General features: G+C 40.7%; 1 protein-coding gene across 1 annotated transcript in view; it reads left to right on the top strand.

The window, feature by feature from the left end:
- Positions 1-21,750, top strand: part of ipo5 (importin 5) — a 64,606-nt gene that overhangs the window by 16,474 nt on the left and 26,382 nt on the right. The window contains exons 4-13 of the mRNA XM_043691325.2: positions 4,178-4,280; positions 6,666-6,762; positions 9,400-9,504; positions 10,931-11,053; positions 12,290-12,410; positions 15,533-15,620; positions 16,258-16,364; positions 20,314-20,438; positions 20,807-20,896; positions 21,142-21,315. Of these exons, the coding sequence (XP_043547260.1) occupies positions 4,178-4,280; positions 6,666-6,762; positions 9,400-9,504; positions 10,931-11,053; positions 12,290-12,410; positions 15,533-15,620; positions 16,258-16,364; positions 20,314-20,438; positions 20,807-20,896; positions 21,142-21,315 (1,133 nt within the window). The remainder of the gene's footprint in view (positions 1-4,177; positions 4,281-6,665; positions 6,763-9,399; positions 9,505-10,930; positions 11,054-12,289; positions 12,411-15,532; positions 15,621-16,257; positions 16,365-20,313; positions 20,439-20,806; positions 20,897-21,141; positions 21,316-21,750) is intronic.

Raw genomic sequence — 21,750 nt, 5'->3', positions numbered from 1 at the left:
CTCATCTAAGTCATTAATAAAAATTACAAACAGCAGAGGACCCAAAACTGATCCCTGCGGAACTCCACTTGTAACTGGGCTCCAGGCTGAATATTTACCATCTACCACCACTCTCTGCCTTCGACCGGTTAGCCAGTTTTCTATCCAATTGGCCAAATTTCCCTCTATCCCATGCCTCCTGACTTTCCGCATAAGCCTACCATGGGGAACCTTATCAAATGCCTTACTAAAATCCATGTACACTACATCCACTGCTCTTCCCTCATCCACATGCTTGGTCACCTCCTCGAAGAATTCAATAAGACTTGTAAGGCAAGACCTACCCTTCACAAATCCGTGCTGGCTGTCCCTAATCAAGCAGTGTCTTTCCAGATACTCATAAATCCTATCCCTCAGTACCCTTTCCATTACTTTGCCTACCACAGAAGTAAGACTAACAGGCCTGTAATTCCCGGGGTTATCCCTATTCCCTTTTTTGAACAGGGGCACAACATTCGCTGCTCTCCAGTCCCCTGGTACCACCCCCGTTGCCAGTGAAGACTAGAAGATCATTGCCAACGGTACTGCAATTTCCTCTCTTGCTTCCCACATAATCCTAGGATATATCCCGTCAGGCCCGGGGGACTTGTCTATCCTCAAGTTGTTCAAAATGTCCAACACATCTTCCTTCCTAACAGGTATCTCTTCTAGCTTACCAGTCCATTTCACACTCTCCTCTTCTACAATACGGTCCCTCTCGTTCGTAAATACTGAAGAGAAGTACTTGTTCAAGACCTCTCCTATCTCTTCCGACTCAATACACAGTCTCCCACTACTGTCCTTGATCGGACCTACCCTCGTTCTCGTCATTCTCAGGTTTCTCACATACGCATAAAATGCCTTGGGGTTATCCTTGATCCTATCCGCCAACGATTTTTCATGCCCTCTCTTAGCTCTCCTAATCCCTTTCTTCAGGTCCCTTCTGGCTATCCTGTATCCCTCCACTGCTCTGTCTGAATCCTGTTTCCTCAACCTTATGTAAGCCTCCTTCTTCCTCTTTACCAGACATTCAACCTCTCTCGTCAACCAAGGCTCCCTCACACGACCATTTCTTTCCTGCCTGATAGGTACATACATATCATGGACACGTCGTATCTGCTCTTTGAAAAAGTTCCACATTTCCACCACATCCTTCCCTGACAGCCTATGCTCCCAACGTATGCTCCTCAAATCCTGCCTTACAGCATCGTAATTTCCCTTCCCCCAATTATAAAATCTACCTTGTTGTGCGCACCTATCTCTCTCCATAACCAAGGTGAAAGTCACAGAATTGTGGTCACCATCACCAAAATGTTCACCCACTAACAAGCCCACCACTTGTCCCGGTTCATTACCGAGTACCAAATCCAATATGGCCTCCCCTCTGGTTGGACAATCTACATACTGCGTTAGAAAAGCTTCCTGGACACACTGCACAAACACCGCCCCATCCAATCTACTTGATCTAAAGAGCTTCCAATCAATATTTGGGAAGTTGAAGTCGCCCATGACTACGACCCTGTGGCTTCTGCACCTTTCCCAATCTGTTTCTCCACATCTCTGCTGCTATTGGGGGGGGCCTATAGTAAACACCCAACAAGGTGACTGCACCTTTCCTATTTCTGACTTCAGCCCATACTACCTCCAGAGGCAGATCCCCCTCAAACTTCCTTTCTGCAGCTGTTATACCATTTCTAATTAGCAATGCCACCCCCCCTCCTTTTTTCCCACCCTCCCTAATCTTACTGAAACACCTGTAACCAGGAACCTCCAACAGCCATTCCTGTCCCACATCTATCCACGTTTCCGTGATGGCCACAACATCGTAGTCCCAGGTACCGATCCACGCCTTAAGTTCACCCACCTTATTTCTGATGCTCCTTGCGTTGAAGTATACGCACTTGAGCCCATCTCTGTGTCCGCAAGTAGTCCCTGTCAGTGCTACCTTCTCCACAGCCTCCCTACAGTCTTGGGCATCCTGACAAACAGCTAACCTACTTGCTGGACTACAAGTCCGGATCCCATCCCCCTGCCAAATTAGTTTAAACCCCCCCGAAGAGTGCTAGCAAACCTACCCCCCAGGATATTGGTGCCCTTCTGGTTCAGGTGCAACCCGTCCTGTTTGTACAGGTCCCACCTTCCCCAGAATGCAGTCCAATTGTCCAAATACCTGAAGCCCTCCCTCCTACACCATCCTTGCAGCCACGTGTTCAACTGCACTCTCTCCCTATTCTTTGCCTCACTGTCACGTGGCACCGGCAACAACCCAGAGATGACGACTCTGTCTGTCCTAGCTTTTAGCTTCCAGCCTAACTCCTTGAGCTCTTGAATGACCTCCCCACCCCTCTTCCTACCTATGTCGTTGGTGCCAATGTGCACCACGACTTCTGGCTGCACACCCTCCCCCTTAAGGATTCTGAAGACACGGTCTGAAACGTCTCGGACCCTAGCACCCGGGAGGCAACAAACCATCCGTGAGTCTCGCCCATGTCCACAGAACCGCCTGTCCGTCACTCTAACTAGAGAGTCCCCTATAACTAGCGCTCTCCTCCTCTCCCCCTTTCCCTTCTGAGTCTCAGAGCCACAGACCCCTTCACTGCAGCTTACACCTGCAACGCTGTCCCCCCCAACAGTTTCCAAAGCTGTATATTTATTTTTTAGGGGAACGACCACAGGGGAACCCTGCACTGCCTGCTTCTTCCCCTTCCCACCTCTAACTGTTACCCAGCTACCTCTGTTCTCCGGCGTAACTATGTCCCTGTAGCTTCTATCAATCACCCTCTCAGCCTCTCGAATAATCCTCAGTTCATCCAACTCCAGTTCCAGCTCCCTAACTCGTTCGGTGAGGATCAGGATCTGACTGCATTTCCTGCAGACGAAGTCGGCAGGAGTATCGGTGGTCACCCCTACCTCAAACATCCTGCAGGAGGAACATTTCACCGCCTGCGCTGCCATGACTGTACACTTTCTCCAAAAACAAGAACACTGAGTCAATAACACTGAGTCACTTACCTGTGGACTTTAAAGTTAGGTTAGAGGAGGAGGGTGGGAGGGAGGCCCTACGGAAGTAGGACCTGGGGTCTAGAACACACCCACTCAAATACGAATCACTTACCTTCCCGCCCAGCTATGCGCTCCAACCTCGCTTCCGCTGCTCCCACTCAAATGACCGTTGGTGATTAAAGGGTGAGTTCTCCTTCCCGGCTGCCCCTCTGTTTGCCGTCACTTCCTCTGCTGCTCCCGCTCTTTTTGTGAAGAGAGAATAAAAAACACCGCTGCCCGCTACAGGTAAGTAATTTTGAAACAAACTGTTTTACCTTAGTTGTAGTCTCCCGGGTTCGCCTTTACTTTAGAGAAGTAACTAGTTAAAAGTTAACTAGTTAAAAATTATAGGGAGTAGGCAGGAAAATGAAGTTGAGGCTGAGATGATGTCATCCATGATTGCATTAAGAATGTTTTAGGCTAAGAGGAGGCAGATTTAAAACTCAGATGAGGAATTACTTCTCTAAAGTGTTTGTGTGTTCATTGTATTCACTAGCTCAGAGTGAAGTGGATGCAATAAATTTTTAAGGAGAGATTTTTAATTAGTAACTAGTTAAAAATTATAGGGAGTAGGCAGGAAAATGAAGTTGAGGCTGAGATGATGTCATCCATGATTGCATTAAGTTGTAGAGCAGCTTGAGGGTCTGAATTGCCCACTACTCCAAGTTATGTTCTGGTGTTCTGAAGTAAACCCATATCTAACCAATAACTAACTTGGCAGGCATTTCAATGGTGCAAAGAATATACTCTAATTTGAGGAAAAACAAATGAGATATAATGATTATCAGAGTCTTCAATATTGAATACAGGACAAACTACTTTACTCAGTCTTTGGAATATGAAACTCAGCACTGCACTTGTTCAGTGAGTAATGCAACTGCACTTGTACGTGAGGGAGGAAGAAGTAAAAGCATATTGATAGGATTACGAGTGGAATCAGAGGTGGTTCCTCAAATTATTGTGAGGAGATGGGCTCTTCCTGAACTCTGGATTCTATTCATTAAATCAAACTTTCACTTGGATGACAAGCAGACTAATCAAAGTGAATAAATGACATAGCAAAAAAAAATTCCTGAACAATTTATTCAGACTGAAGATGTTGCTTGTTTATATTTAGATGATGATGGAAACAACCAATGGCCAGAAATTTTGAAATTTCTCTTTGAATCTGTCAGCTCCCAAAATGTGGCATTGCGTGAAGCTGCTTTGCACATTTTCTGGTAAGTCCCATTTCTTGACTGTTGCCAAATTGATGTTTGTGCAGCTAAAGGATGAAAACTTGTCACAGAACTGACCCCAGTGTGGGTGAGTGCTGCGCAATCACAAAAGATCAGTACCTTAATGTCGTCTCAGTTTTCCTACTTCCATGGAATGTGAAAGTACCTGGTTTGGTTCAATGATAGTTTAAAATTAAGAATTTGCAGCCTCAAGACATTCAGCCAGCAGGTGCTTGTTCTTGAAAACAACTACCGAAGGGATCCTTTGTCTTGCAGTGGTAGTGTTGCTCCCCAGGACCGGGAGGCCTGGTTTCAAGTCCCACCTGTTCAGGCCCCCCCCCCCCTCACCTTTCGTGATCTGAATTGCCCTTAATGGCTTTGCACGTAAATTAATCAGTTGGCGAACATGGTCATTTTCTGGTGGTGGGTAATAGATGAAAAGATACCATAACAAAAAAAGTTCAGTTGTGTCTAAGAGTGTTTGATATGTATGTTTTTTAAAAATCAATTTCAGTAAAGGGCTCTTGTGGCACAGTGATAACTCTCCTCATCTCTGAACTAGGAGACTCCGGTTCAAGTGCCTCTACCACCCACTGTGGAAAAAGTTGCCCCTCAGGTTCCTTTTAAATCTTTCCCCACTCACCTTAAATCTCGGCCTCTAATTTTGGACTCACCTACTCTGGGGGGTGGAAGATCCTGGCTCTTCATCCTATCATGCCCTTCATGATTTTATAAACTTCTGTAAGGTCACCCTTCAGCCTCCAACACTCCAGGGAAATAAGTTTTAGTCTGTCAAGCATCCTCATAACTCAAACCTTCTAGTCTCTGTAACATCCTTGTAAACCTTTTTTGCACCCTTTGCAATTTGATAACATCCTCCTCGTAGCCGACCACCATCTTATAGCTGGCGTACATGAATAAGAAGGCCTTAGAGGGATATGGGTCAAATTCTGGGATTAGTGTCTGGTTGGCATGGGTGAGTTGCACCGAAGGATCTATTTCCGTGATGTATGACTGACTGAGTGAGCTGTGATTGCTAAATCCAAATCAATCTGATATGGTTAAATGGATTTTTTTGTATGATTTGAGTTTTATTTCCTTTGTCATGAGATATGAATGTTGTTGTTAAAGCTAACATTTGTTGCTCTTCCCTAATTGCACTTGTTTTTTGAGGGCATTTAAGAGTCCAGTCACATTGCTGTGGATCTGCAGTCGCATGTAGACCAGACCAAGTAAAGATGGTCAGATTTCCATTCCAACCGGACATTAGTGAACCACGTGGATTTCGCATCTACCAATAGTATTCTATTTATATTAATTCAATCTAAATTCTATCAACAGCCATGGTGGGATTTGAATCAGGGCGGTAGATGGCTTCTGAATCGCTAGTCCAGTGAAATCATCAATATGCTTCTGCCTCCCCTTTAGTTATGGGGTTTAATTCTATAACTATTGCTTAAAATCTGCTGGTTCAGGTCTTGCACATTAAGATTTACGCTTTGAAAATCATCTGTGGTGATGCTTCTGATATTCTAAATTTACTCTATCTGTTGTGCACTGTTTCCAATATTAACCTGTAGAAATGTGATCTTGACAAGTGTCCTACTGTGCACTGCTCCTTCTAATACTAACTCCATTTCTTAGAATAAATTAAAGGTCAGGTGGAAAAGTGAAATCTTTCTATCTTTTACTGAAAATGGGATTGACATCTTGAAACCCTAGGGCATCTGAAAGCTTGCAAAATTTCTGCAGTTTTCTCCAACGTGATTTTCATTAGGCCTTCGTTCCCCGTTGAGATTGTAGTTTGTTACTCATATTGATCTATTTCAAATGGAAACCTTTCTCCATATGCATACTTGAAAGGCAAGTGGAATTTCATCTCCAGGCACATTTCTCCACCTCTTTCCAGTCTTCAATTAAATTTCTGGCAGTATTCACCAGTTTTTAGGTAGTTTCTCTGCAGAAAACACAAGTTAACATTTCAGGTAGATGACTTTGTGCCAGAGTTAAGTAAGTTTAGAGAGGTAGCAGCTTTGTAATGAGTACAGAAGCAGGAAAAGCTGTGATGGAGAGACTAGAGTGACTAGCCGATGCACGCATGCAGATGGTAATGGCACCAGAATTTGTGTAAGGCTAACCAGTGTTTAATGGAGCCCAAGGACATTTGAGTGATGATTACTTTGCACATAAAACAAAGGCAATTTAGATGCTGAAATTGTATAAATTTCTGTTGGTGTTTATACTGTTAATGTACATTTTTTTATTTTAGTTTTTAAAAGCAACTACTGCTGATTAACCCTGAGGGTATGATGATTCTAAAATAATTAATTATTAGTTAACTCTGTATTGGACTATAATTTGATTTTAATACCAATCTGTGTTTAACAGGAACTTCCCAGGAATTTTTGGAAACCAGCAACAGCATTATCTTGACGTTATCAAACGAATGTTACTTCAGTGCATGCAAGATCAAGAAAACTCAACGGTAAGGACTGTCAATATGAATTAGCACTGTATCCTCCTCCGTTTTAAAATAGGAACACTCAGCTTATTGAATGTTTTTTTAGAAGACTAAAAAGCTAATGAACGCATGACCGTTGTAGGTACAGTATATAGGTATGAGATATAGGTGTATATCCTGTAAACATGTAAGAAACAGGAGCAGATGTAGGCCATCTGGCCCCTCGAGCCTGCTCTGACATTCAGTAAGATCATGGGTGTTCCTTCTCGTGGACTGAGCTCCTCTTACCCACCCACTCACTGTCAACCTTAATTCTTTTACGGTTCAAAAACCTATCTATCTTTGCCTTAAAAACATTCAATGTGGTAGCCTCAAATCTTCACTGGGCAGGGAATTCCACAGATATAAAGTGAACAATACTATTACTGCTAAAGAAGTCTTATTATTCTTCATGCAAAATGAAAGCAATATGGATAATGGAATTGATTCCCTTGCTGCACATTTTTCATTGTCAATGTAAATGTGCATTTTTTTTCTTGCCTTTTTGAAAAGCGGCTTCTGTTGATTAATGCTTTGAGCTTTATGTTGATTCCACAAGACGTTTATTTGTTAAGATGCCACATGAAAAGTTACTAATATAAGAGCTAATATTATTGATGGTGGCATACTAACATAGTTGAAGGATTGGCTAAGCTAACTAAGACTTGACATGTGAGATGCTGAGAGGATGATGGCCCTAATGGGAAAGTCAAGAGCTAGGGGATACTGTTTTAGAATAAGGAATTTTAATTTGAGACTGAGGTGAGGAATTTTTTGTTTTAGTGTTTTTTAATCTTTAGAAATCTGTCCTGCTAAGACATTGAAAGCTGGGTCATTGAATATCTTCAAGGCTGAGTTAGATAAATTTGTGATCTATAACGCAGTTGAGGATTGAGATTGGGATTGTGGAGTAGTGGGAAAATGGAGGTAAAACCACAATCAGATTAGCCATGATCTTATAGTGGAGCAGTCCTGAAGGGTATAAATAATTACTCTGACATCTGTCTCTTGATCAGACTAATTCATCAGAAATATGAATAGTTTTGGTTTCTTACGTTGAATTGAACCATCGTTTCTTGTTTATTTTTACTTGCGATCCCTCAACACGTTTTAATCGGTAAATTTAAAACCACATGGGACAAACTATAAATAAGAGGAGTTTCCCATGTATTCGAAATACATTTAAGTTGAAGGGAAAAAAATCACACCCATAGGTTCACGGGAAAAATTTTATTAAAATGTTGCAGGGATTTTGTTTGAAAATTTTAATGTAAGCAGAGTTATGCACCTACAAATTTAGAACGTGGATTGTAGTAAAACTGCATGATTGTGGAGCATTGCAAATTTGAAATCATAGGCACAAGTCTTCCAGTCTTTAACCTAATTGTTTTTAACAAGTCTTCCAGTGTCCAGATTACTTAGAATTAGACATAAGTCAGAAGGTGCACATCTGTGCCTCTCCGAAGTCTGAATGTATGCACATGGTGCAATAATTGCCCAGAAGTCTAAGTTTCTGTTGGGCTGATTTTTGTTGTCCTGGACATGAGTATTTTTGACAGTGAACTCAATAGAGAGACTTGTCACAGTTGTGTTGCATTTGACCTGTATACCTACCCTGCAAATATTTTGATGATTAATAGCTGTTATATCTCGATGATTAGCCAACATAATTCAATTGAGCATCGTCTACCTCTTCCCCAGGCTCTGCCCTTCTCATCACCCTGGCCCCTCCTTGCTTCCTGCAGCTCTCCTCACCTCCCCTTCTGTCTCTTTTGCTCCTTTTACCCCCAAATCCATCATGCCTACTTCACTTACACTCAATTCAATAAAAGGCACGGATCTTTTTAAAAACTTGGATAAATATGGAAGCTACTGTTTTGAAAAAGGACTTTCCCTATTTTCATTTGTCTTTCTTTGCACCCTAAAGTCTTCAGTGATATCTGAGCTTACCATCTACTTTCCAAAAAAAAAATTTAAAACGTTTGATCACAGAAATCTGAACAGACGTCATGGTGTGTGCAACATTGAAGCTACCTGAAAGACCTTGGGCATCCTGCATTTATGTAGTGACTTTAAGGTAGTAAGGCATTTTGCAGGAGCATTATCGAACCATTTTTGATACCAAGCCACGTGAGGAATTATTGAGGCATGTGTCCCAAAGTCTGGTTAGGACAAGGCTTTACCAAATATCTTACTGGATGTAGGATAGAGGTCCTGATGAAGAGCTTGCACTTGAAATGCGATTCTCCTGCCCTTCGGATGCTGCTGTGCTTTTCTAGCACCCCACTCTCGACCCTGGAAGAGAATTGCAGGACTTGGAACCTAAGTAACTGAAGCTATGGTGAAGTGACAGTGTAGGTGTAGGAGATTTACAATAGACTGGAATTTGTGTGGCATAGAGATCTTGCCATGTTGGACTGAATAAGGTTACAGAGGTAATATCAGGATATATTGAAAAAATAACACTCTTGAATCTAATGAGAAAATGTCGTATACCAGCGTACTCTTCATTGTGTTCATCTGTGAAGTAGTTTTCTGCAATGTGAATTATTTTTCTTTAGTTAAGAGGTCTAAGACTTTTAAAAAATATATTCTAAAGCGGTTACTCGCTGTTTTTGGCAGATTCGAATGCTCGCTGCCCGGGCTGCAGCAGCATTTGTGCTGGCTAATGAAAATAATACTCCACTGCAAAAGCATTTTGCTGACATGCTGCCTAGTATCCTGCAGGTATGGAATCTCTTTTTCAATAGTTGAGAAAATTTACATCAAAGTGTGCATTTATATATTTCAAATCGACCTCATCAATGTACATAATTATTTTCATGAATTTAGAATTGAGTTGTATTCTTAATTGCCAGTGAATAATGGGTAAGCTCTCTTTTTATTGTGTAATTTGGCAACTGGCAAGCAATTATTCAGGGTTTTGTAGGAGAGACATTGAGATGTTTTCAATTGCAACTAAATTCGTAAAATTAGTCACTATTAAAAGGAGACTTGAAGTTATCAGATACTGATTAGAAGACTTAACACTAGCAAGAGTAGTCAAAACTAATAATATATTTTTCAGGGAAAGTTAAATCAGCATATAAAAAGAAAGGAATAGAAGGATGTCCTCAAGTTAGATAAAGTGGGATTTGAGGGTGGCTTTTGTGTGAATGAACACTGAAACAGACCGATTGGTGTATTGCTGCGCTGTGAAGATGAAGTTACAATAGTCTCAGCAGATCAGAAGGCTGCTTTCTCGTTAGAGTCAATAACTTGAGGGTCACTGCATCAAGTGAGAGACAAGTTGAGAAAGTGGAACTTTCATGATAACCTCAGCTGGTGTGGGGATTATATCCACCCTGTCACTTTATTGTGTTAACCAGCTGTCCAGCCAGCTGAGCTAACTGATCCCTCTACCATCCCTGTTCCTGCAACGTGAATGCGATTTAATTGCAATGCTTTGTAATTGGTTAGGTTAGATAAGACTACTGTGTGTGAAAGCAGGCCCTTTGGCCCAAGTCCACACCGACCCGTCGAAGCACTACCCACCCAGACCCAATTCCCTACATTTACCCCTTCACCTAATACTGCGGGCAATTTAGTGTGGCCAATTCACGTAACCTGCACATCGTTTTGGAATTGTGGGAGGAAACCGGAGCACCCGGAGGAAACCCACACAGACACTGGGAGAATGTGCAAACTCCACACAGTCCGTCGCCTGAGGCGGGTATTGAACCCGGGTCTCTGGCGCTATGAGGCAGCATTGCTAGCCACCGTGCTGCCCACTTTTAAAGAGCAACCCACCCAGACCCATTCTCCTAACACTGTGGGCAATTTAGCATGGCCAATTCACCTAACTTGTGCATCTTTGGATTGTGGGAGGAGACCAGAGGAAACCCACACAGACACTGGGAGAATGTGCAAACTCCACACAGTGACCTGAGGCGGGAATTGAACCTGGGTCACTGGTGCTGTGAGGCAGCAGTGCTAACCACTGAGCCACCATGCCGCCCCATTTTGAACAGAAGTGGAAGTTTCATATGTTAATTGTCTTTTGACTTGGAGTTTTTGATCCTGAACATTTTCATGAGCTGTAATGTCCTAAAATATTGAAGTTTTTTTTATTGAAGGCGGTTTTTAATTGCTCACTTTTTGTCCTGTGATTTAGGCTGTCAATGATTCCTGTTATCAAAATGATGATTCAGTGCTGAAATCATTAGTGGAACTTGCAGACACAGCACCAAAATATTTACGTCCTCATCTTGAACCCACCTTAACATTAAGCCTGAAGGTAAGCTTTGCACAGATTTGTGCTTATTCTCCCATTATATAAATTTAATTTGTATAAATGCAGTTTAAATTTGAACTTGAATAAAGTCAAATTTAAGACTATGTTGTGCGAGATATTAGTCATTTGACCACTTGTTTCAGCATAAATATTTTGAATGAATCATAGTGAGAGGCAATTCAGTTAATAAGACCATTAGACAGGAGCAGTATTAGCCCATTTTGCTCATTTGATCATGGCTGATCTGTTTCTCAACCCCATCTCCTGCATTCTTCCTGTAACTCTCGATCCCCTCACTAATTAAGAACTTTTATGTCTTTGTCTCAAATACATTTAAGGACTTGACCTGCACAGCCCTCTGCGGCAATGTGTTTCACAGATTAACCACTCTCTGGCTGAAGAAATTCGTTCTCATCTCCATTCTAAAAGATCGTCCATTTGGTCTGAGGCTGTGCCCTTGTGACATAGTCTCTCCTACTAGTGGAAAAATCTTTCCACCTCTGCTCTATCCAGGCCTATCAGTATTTTATAAGTTGCAATGACACTGTAAATTATTTAATGTAGATGTAAACCTCACTGACAAGGCTGGCATTATTACCCATCCCTAATTGGCCGTGAACTATCAGTCTGTGCATTGTGGATATACCTGCAGTGCTATTACGAAGAGAGTTCCAGGATGTTGACACAGTGAAGGAATTTCCGAGTCAAGGTGAGGTGAAGGGGAGCTTGCAGGTGATTCCATTTGACTGCTAAGATAGTGATTACAAGTTTGTAAAGTGCTGTCAAAAGATGTGCATTAGCTGTGTTGTATTTATGTTTTCTTATTAGTATGAGACATTCTATTCTGCAGCAATATTCTAATTACAAGTGTAAAATACTGCAGATGCTAGAAACCTGAAATGAAAGCAGAAATGCTGAAAATACATTGCAACTCAAGCAGCAACTATGAAAAGAAAAATGTTATTGTTTCAGGGCTGTGGAAGGATTTAGAATAGTTTTAATTCTAGTGGGTAAGTAGATGTTGAATCTGAAGGGAGTGTAATTGGTTTGTAGGGTGTGGGAGTGAGGAAAGGACTTGTAAATTGGGTGGTCAATGTCTACAACAGGTGAACTTGTCTGTGTGCATTATTTGATTTCTGGTTAGCTTTTAATCCAGACATGTTGAATGACTGTACTTGATGTAATAGTAAGAATATACTTATTGCTAATTTTTTGATGTTTACCTATTTTAAACTATAGCTCTGTGCAGATACGACACTGCAAAACATGCAGCGTCAGCTGGCACTGGAAGTGATTGTGACTTTGTCTGAGACAGCTTCTGCCATGCTCCGAAAACACAGCAATATTGTATCACAAGCTAGTAAGTAACTATTAGCATTATTTGGAACTTCATAACTCCTTTTGATTTGGGTTTCATGCATGTACAAGGTGCTAACTATTCAGACCAACCATTCCATGACAGCATTTACGCGCTGGGAGGCAAGCAGACCTACTCTGCTCTTTATTGTTATCAACGATTATCCAGTTTGATGTTGAAGGTTGACATTGTATCTGTTTCCAATTTGAACCCTGAAAGTACATTCCACCATGCCTCAACACTCCAAGGTTTCTTCTGCCTCCTGTTCTTTTCCTATGTATGTGATCTTGGTTTGCTTATCTCTTGTTTGTAACTCTAACATGCCTAGAATATGTGTGTGTGTGTGTGTCTTGTTTTCCTCAGAATCTCTGCCTCCCTCTAATTCTGACCTCCGGCAAATTCATGATTCCCCTTGCTTAAGCTCTGAAGTATCCCTTCTAAAACTCTATCTCTTTCTCTTTATTAAATGACCCTTAAGAACCCACTTCTTTGAACAAACTTTGATCATCTTCCTAAACATCTGCTTACATGCTTCAGTGTCAAATTTTGGGGGTTTGGTATGAAATTCATTGTGTTGAGTTTAAGATGCTTTCCTACAGTTTACACACCATTGCTTAAAATTACTGAACTGTCAGTTACAATATGAATAAACTACACCTGGCTTTAGTTGGCTCATTTTAATAGTGTACTGGTTTTAATACCCTGTGAAATAATTCTTTAAATGCAGTCCGAGTTGTGATTGTACATTTTCAATTTTGTGTTTCTGATTATGGACTGAAGTGGGCAAAGGACTGCTTTAAAAACCCAGGATTGCAGCACTCTTTAAAGGCATGTTACCTGGCGCTTTTTGTATTGCTGTTGATACAGCAATCTGTTCAAGCAGTGGAGGAAATCTCATTGCAGCTGAACTGAAGCCAAGGGATGTGTATGAATGGTGATCTGGCCAGCAACAAGTAGCTGATTGATCTGGGGAATAATGATTAGTTATCAATGACAAAGCCCTTTGATTGCTGAACAGCCTGTGGGTGTGAATGCTTGGGCAGAAACCATGGAACATCTGACAGGGAAGGAGCTGATATTTACCTGGCAGGATCTCCAGCGTCTGCAGTCCTCACTTTCTCTCTGTTTCATTGTGACATTGACTGAAGAAAATATAGATAATGACACCAGGGCATTTCCTCTGCTGTGCTTCAAAATAGTGAAAATGTTTTCTATCAACCTGAGCTATCCCACCTAAAATTCATTTGCTGCTCACAATGTGGTTATCTCTACTTTGTGGAAACAAGGTGTAGACTGGATTACCACTTCACAGAACACCTACATTCCATCCACAAAAAAGACCTTGAGCTTTCAGTTGCCTGTCACTTCAACACACCACCTTGTTCCTTGGCCAAAATCTTGCTGCAGTTCTCCAGCAAAGATCAGTGCAAGTTGGAAGAATAGCACCTAATTTTCCACTTGGGAACTCTACAGCCTTCTGGATTCAATATTGAATTCAACAATTTTAGGACTTGAAGCACCTTCCCTCATGTCCTTACCCCAACTCCTACACACTAGGCCTTATCACATAGTCTGCTATTACACACAACCATTGTTCACCACTCCATTAGTATCCATTCATCCTTTTAGGCGGATCGTTTTCCATGTTTGTCCAACTGATCTTCTCTTTCTTTGGGCTCGGTCTCCACTTATCGTTTATTCCTTACTTCCTCCCCACCACTCTTGCTTCTCATAAAAACCAGCAATTTTAGTTCTGAGGAAGGGTCACTGGACGCAAACATTAACTCAGATTTCTCTCTACCTGCTGAGCTTTTCCAGCAATTTGATTTTGTTTCTGAAGAAAGCCACTTTATTTGCCCTCATCAGTTGCTGTAAACTATGCCTTAATAAGTTGGAGACACAAGTGTGAACCGATAGCCCTATCTCCTACAGGCAAGTGAACTGTCCTGGAGAAAGAAGATCAAAGATCAGTAGATTCTGACAAGCCAAAACAGTCTTCTCAACAAACCCCGTGTACAGGGGCCACTGTCTTTATCTGCCCATGACACCTTTTTGTGCCTGATTGTGTGTAGCAGGTAGTTTATAGGTGGGTTAGAGTTTTAACAAGTAGGATATGTTGATGGTTCATAAGTGCCTATTATTAGTTGGAACCTATTTATCTGTGATCAATAGTAATCCTTGTTAGGAACACGGAAACCTTGTGCATGCTTCCTGTCAGCTTCGGCCTAAAAGACAGGTAAATTGGGAAGTATTGTTCTTTTTATAAAATCTTCTTTACTTTTTGTGAGGACTCCAGGAACAGTAGGCCTTAAGTTTTAGCATGCAGACTTGGTGAGGTGTAATGGACACAAAGACTTTAGTTCTTTTAGAGTGCTTTCCATGACCAGTGGGTATCTCAAAGCATTTTCCTTTTTATGAAGTGAGATCACTGCTGTAATGCTAAAAAAGTTTCAGCCAATATGAGAGCTCTGCAAACTCCTGCAATTAACAATAGGATGTTGACTAGATAGTCTGTTTCTTTATGAGTAGAAAAGTGTTGCACTGGAAAAACACAGCAGGTCAGGCAGCATTCGAGGAGCAGGGTGTCAACGTTTCAGGCAGAAGCCCATCCTGATGAAGGGCTTGTACCCAAAACATTGACTCTAATGCTGCCTGACCTGCTGTGCTTTTCCAGCACCACATTTTTCAACTCTCTCCAGTATCTGCAGTCCTCACTTTCTCTGTTTCGTTGTCTATATTTTCCTCAATCAATGTCACCAGGGCAATTCCCCCGCTGTGCTTCAAAATAGTGAAAATGTTTTCTATCAACTTGAGCAAGTGGATGTGGCCTTTAAAGTTAGCATCTTCAATATTGCCCCACCCCCTCTGCATTGCATGGGAGTCTTTGACTTAAGTTTTGTGCTCAAACTCAGAAATGGACTTGAATCAAGAAATCTTCTGATTCAGAGGGATGTGTTCTATCGACTAAGCTACAGTTGACATGTAGACTGGTGTACTGGTAGTGAGCATCTTTTTCAAGTGAGTGCTTCGGTGTAAGGTTTCCTTGTCTCCTGAAAAAGGTGTTAATTTGTAAAAGTCAACCAAGTTCATTATTGTATTTTTATCTTAAAAATATCTTCATTCAGTTCCACAGATGCTGGCAATGATGGTGGATTTAGAGAATGATGAAAACTGGTCAAATTCAGATGAACTTGAAGATGATGACTTTGACAGGTAATTTGCATTTAATGAAAACTAGCTTACTTGAATTCTATATCAATTCATTTACCATGGATAAATAGTGTAGTATGAAATTAAAAATGATTGGCAAAGCAACATTGAAATAACTTAGCACTTGAGCTCTCCATATCTTCTGGGCTATATTCAAAATTCTGCTGCCTGTACCCATGCTGTCACTAAGTCCTATTTGCCCTGTTATGATCACTGACATACTTCAGTTTCCAGTGCAGCAATATGAAAGTTTTGAAATTCTCATCCATACTTTCACATTTCCATGACCACACTCATCCCTAGCTGTGGAAACTCCTATGAGTCTCTGAGCTCAGTGCTTCTCCAATCTGGCCTTTTGCTCAAATCCATCTTAACCATTCCACTATCAACAGCTGAGCTTTCTGCTGCAAAAGTCTCTGATCTCTAGAATTCTCTTATTGTTTTCCCTTTCTCCACAGCTGTGGATGATGTATTTCTTGAAGTTTAGCCCTTTGACAATTCATTATTTGTTTGACTTCTTCAATCAGTTATTGCCATTCAAATACTACTTTTTTAAAAAAATATCTGCCAAGTTCATTTATTTTAACAAATTTCCTTGAAATTTTCAGTAAACTTGTTCTCCCATTTTGTTTTAACATAGCAATGCTGTTGCTGGTGAAAGTGCACTGGACAGAATAGCCTGTGGTCTTGGTGGTAAAGTAGTGCTTCCACTGATAAAAGAACACATCATGCAAATGTTACAAAACCGTGAGTATGTTACATTCTGGGATTTAAATTGCTTTATGTAGAAATGTTGCCCTATTCAGGCTTAGCTGATTTTTTTTTTCCCATTAACACGGTATTTTAACAAGTTCACAAGACACTGCCTCAAAGGGACAGTGAACATTGCTGAGTGAAGGTCATTGTCCACAATCTAAGCCCTCTTGAAAGATGGTTTCTATGCTAGGTCAAGTATTTGCCTATACAAAAGCAAAATGTTGCAGTTACTCAAATCTGAAATAAAAATGCGAGAAAAGCACAGCAGGTTCGGCAACACGTGGAAAGAGGCAAGTTTAAGGTTGTGACCTTTTAGAAGGACTAACCTGCGTTTTTCAAGCACTTCAAAAAAAAAGTTATAATTGTTGCCCATCTATAATTAGCAATGGTGCCATGAAACGTTTGATCAAAACCCCATTCACTACCTTACACTGTGCACCACCAACACAGTGACAACACCCTGCATCATATAGAAGGTGCATTGCAGCAACTCACCTCAGCTGTCTTTTGATTGCGGATTTGGAAGCTGCTATCCCTACCATCTGGAAGTTGGATGGGAGGTCAAGGAGCAATATTTCTCTAACACCCTTAAAGTTTCACTGATACGTTTTGTCCAGGTACTTATACTTCTTGGCAGTCTGAACTTAAAAAAAAAAATCTACTTTAGTGCTCTTTGAGATTGAAGTCCAGTACCGTTTTGCATTTGAGACGAAAGGGCTTAAGTAGAATATGTTATGTCAGTTTGTACGCAGGTTGCCAATATGGTGGCTATAGTGTGTAGATTATACCACACTTGCTCTCGTGAATATTTTAATTTCAGCTATTTAATTACATCTAAAATAATCCTGCCACGTGTTAGTCTCATTAGGGAGATAATTAGCAGTTAGCTTTTTTAACTTGGCTCCTATAATTAGGAACAGAAACAGACATGAATTATTGTATAATCACACTTCAAAAACCAAAACCCACCACGAATGAGTGAAAATCGTCATCTTTATTCCATTGGATTTTCATGCAGATCCGATAATCTGTTTTTTAATGAAAATATCTTGGAAGTAGAGAACAGCACCTGTGAAAACAAGGATGGTTGTGTGTTGTAGGATTATATCAAAAATGGAAATTTCTGGTAGTACCATGGAAGAGCCATGGGAAAGAAGGTCTCTGTCTCCTATGCTCTATTGTTTGTTTTGGCATGGGCACAGTATGTTTTCTAATTGGTAGAAAAAAAGGATTCTGAAAGTGTGCACTAAGTTGTATTATTTGTTCTGTGAGAACCAACACCACTATTATTGACTGACTGTATTCAAGAGGTCTTAACCTGCAAACTCTCCCTTCTCTTGGCTTGGAGAAAACAAGTTACTGCACGTTAATTCCTCCCCAGTTTCATGATTTCTCACCCTCCAAATTATTGTCCTGTTGTTTTCGGCTCAAGCTGTGATGTTATGAAAGCTGTTCTAACTCTCAAGTAATCCATCAACTGGAAACGCCGTATTGCTTGTGGGACAGTTGCTGTGCTGCTGATCCTTTTTTCCAATCTTATTTATCTGTGTAAATTCAACCCTTGACTGAATCATTTGTGATTCTTGGAAGACTGAAATGTCGCACTTGTCAACAAGTTGCCATCTGTTCCAGTTCGTGTGTTATGGACGAGGCCAGACCACTCAACATTCTTAAGCAGGCAGCCCAGACCATAACTTTGCAATTTGTTTCAGTAAGTGTACAGTGAAAATTACCTGGATTAAGTTAGTGAGGTTGACTATCAGTTTTAAAACAAAATTATACAATGAAACACAAGATAAAGAACCCCTACAGAACTCATTCTATCCAAACTAGACTTAAGTATGCTGTTCCGAATATACATGACAGTCCCAATAAGCAAAACCCCCCTTTTAAAAAAACATAATACCAGAAAGAGTCAGTTGCTTACAGGTTGAAGTTAGAAGGGCAAAAGAGAGTTTCCACACAGCTCACTGAACTCCCAACCAGTTCTGATCTGAATTAAACTGCTCAGCTCAGCTAGAGCACTGACTACTCTCCTTTCATTCTACAGGTCACTTCTAAAACATGACCACTTTGGCCTAAAGTCTCATCTGTTTACATACGAACAAAAGGCCTCAAAATCCTTTTAATCTCCGTACCAAACCAGTCTGATTGGACCCCGGCCTGGTTAATTATCCCTGTGAAAAAAATCAAGGACAGAGTATGGTTGAGCCAAGGAACAACTTTTAGAAAAAAGAAGGGACTAGCTTTGTGACACATGGTCTAACTTCAGACTGTTTTAGCACAAACCTAGTTTTGTCAAGAGTCCACTTGGAAGACCAGACAGTATTTATATTCCTGGCAACATGACTAAAATAAAAGATCAGGCCATTAGTATCTTTGCAGTTTGTATGAAGTAGCTTTTTAGTATAACAGTGATTTTTATCTATTTGTTCATGGCATTTTGGTGTTCTTAGTCTAGACCAAAATTTATTGTTCACCACTCACTTCCCAGAGGACAGTTAACCACGTTGCTGTTGGTCTGGAGTCACATGTTAAATATGGCAGGCATCCTTCCTAAAGAACATTGTCAAACCATGTAAAAACCTATCAATGTTTACATGGCTGCCATTAGACTAGCCTTTTATTCAGTTGTATCCTTGTGCTGAATTTGTATTCTGCCACAGGATGTTTTTTATCCATGTCCCCATAACATTAACAAAAATAGATATTGCTGGAGAAACTCAACCAATCTGGCAGAATCTGTAGAGAGAAACCAGAGTTAACGTTTACAGCCCAGTGACCCTTTTTCAGAACTGAAAGTACCTGGGAAAAAAATGATATAAATGGTAAAGACAGTGGGTGGGGGGGGGAGGAGGGAGAAGATGAGAGCAGAGTGAGCAAGCAGACAATTGGAGATGGAGCCTACAGAAAGCAACAGTTAGGGAGACAGAGGGATAGATAATAGTATGCTCAGGACAAAGAAAAGTTAATAATGGGAACCATTGCTGAAGCAGCGATTCACCTGCAAATCACTCCATCTAATCTACTGTATTTGCTGTTAACAATCCCTCTAGTCTCCTATACACTAGAGGGAGGAAATGGAGACTCGGCGATCTCTTTCTGGAATACCTATGCTCTGTTTGTAAGAAATGACTCTGAGCTTTTAGTTGTTTGCAGATTGACACACCGCTGTGGTCCCTCATCAACATTTCTGTTGCGGCCTGCTGCAGTGTTCCAATAAGGCTCAGTGCACGCTAGAAAACAGTATCTCATTTTCCGCGTGGAGACCCTGCAACCTTCTGGACTCAGTATTCAATTCAGTGATTTTTAGAACCTGAACGCTATGTTCCATGTTCCTTACACACCCCCACACCTTAAGCTCTCATGACATTAGTTGCTTTCAGCACAGCCAAGCCATTTTTGCCTATTATGTTTTCCCCTTCCTAACCTGATCTTCAGCTTAAAAACCACCTTTTCTGAGCTACTATCTGTTCTGAAGAGGGTCACTGGGCTCAAAATGTTAATTTTGCTTTCTTGCCATAGATGCTGGCAGACCTGCTGAGTTTTTCCAGTAATTTGTTTTTGTTTCAGATTTCCAGTATTCGCAGTTCTTTGTTTATCCCCATAAAATTAGCTGGGGTTTCTAGATTCCAATAATCTTAACACTACACCACCACCTCCCCTAAAAAGTACTTCTATTATTTTTGCCAAATCTCCATTCATCTAGATCCTAAATGCTGGAATTCCTCATTTAAACTCCTCCACCTCCCTCAGCCCCTTTTGAAATGAGCCTTTAAATCAAAATTTTGGCCTCAGCTTTTTGTCACTTCTCTAAATACTGACTTCGGTGTGCTCAGTTTTTCTTTGACTGCACTCCCGTGGGGTGTCTTAATACAATATCTGACAGTAAAGTTACTGTAATTGTGTATTGAATATATGTTGTGATGTTTCCTTGCAGCTGATTGGAAATATAGGCATGCGGGTCTGATGGCCTTGTCTGCCATTGGGGAAGGTTGTCATCAGCAAATGGAGGGGATCCTCAATGAGATCGTGAATTTCGTTTTGCTGTTTCTTCAAGATCCAGTAAGTGAAATAAAATATTCTTAATTCCCAATGATGAATGCTTACAATTGAAGTCTGGCCATTTTGCTGAGAGATTTTGCTTCCTGTGACTCAGTATTCGTTACATTCCTCTGGTGACTAAAGGAATTTAGATGAGGGAGGATGATTTTCATATATCTTTGCTTGGTAGAAATGTAAAACAAAAAGACTACTTCAAGCAGTGTGCAATGCATCTAATTGATAACTCCTTTTTAGTTGTGTATTGAGGCAATAGTTTTGTGATTAACTTTGTGTATTCTACAAATTGAAACCTTTCCCTTTTATTAATGTTGTGCTGCAGGAATATTAACTGAATTTGAAATATAATTTCCTTTTTGATTTCATTTCAGCACCCAAGAGTTAGATATGCAGCTTGCAATGCAATAGGCCAAATGGCGACAGACTTTGCACCAACTTTCCAGAGGAAGTTTCATGATAAAGTAAGCATTACCTCTTGGGACATGAAAGTGTAAATTCTTTGTGCTAATATAAACACAACTGGCAGTTTGATTCCCCTGCCTTTTAGTCTGTTCAGTTCTCTTTTTATTCAGATTTTGAAGTTACAGCCAAAAATTATAACTGATTTTCATTCTGCCCGGCTCTTCTCAGGAATATGGCGAAGTAATTGGAATGTAAAAGGCATATGTTGAGGTAGCAATATTTATTTTATTTTTGTTTCCAATAGGTAATTTCAGCACTCTTACAGACGATGGAAGATCAGACAAATCCACGAGTTCAAGCTCACGCCGCTGCTGCTCTCATTAACTTCACTGAAGATTGCCCCAAATCACTGCTACTCCCATATCTTGATAATCTAGTAAATCACCTACATGTTATCATGGTAGCTAAATTGCAGGAGGTAAGTAATTTTGGTACTTCAATACGCATTTTTAGTCCATTTCTGTCTTTTTCTAGAAATAGATTAAACTTCATTGCAAAACATCATACCTCTCTTGTAAATGTTGACCTGACTTGCAGTGGAACATAAGTCAAAATCTGAGTCAGTTGAAATAATAAGGCTTGTCATTGAGGTAGGAAATGTTTTTAACAGTATGTGGCAATGTTGTTCCCTGGGGATCTTTTCACAATATATTTATTAATAACTTATCTGTTCCCCATTGAGTGGTGGGCGCTATATCATTGAATATATTCAAAATTGAGTGAGAAAGACTTTTGATTGACAAGGTAAGGGATTTAAAGGTTCTGAACCTGACAGGAGAGTGGAGTTAAAGCTGTTTGGATCGGTCACTATCTTACTGTCACAGCATGCTCAGAGGGTCAAATGGCCTACTTC

This window comes from Chiloscyllium plagiosum, unplaced genomic scaffold (genome assembly GCF_037043375.1).
Source record: "Chiloscyllium plagiosum isolate Xiang-an unplaced genomic scaffold, Cpla_swu_hap1 HiC_scaffold_6, whole genome shotgun sequence".
Taxonomy (NCBI): Eukaryota; Metazoa; Chordata; class Chondrichthyes; order Orectolobiformes; family Hemiscylliidae; genus Chiloscyllium; species Chiloscyllium plagiosum.
This window is presented reverse-complemented; position numbering and strand designations above follow the sequence as displayed.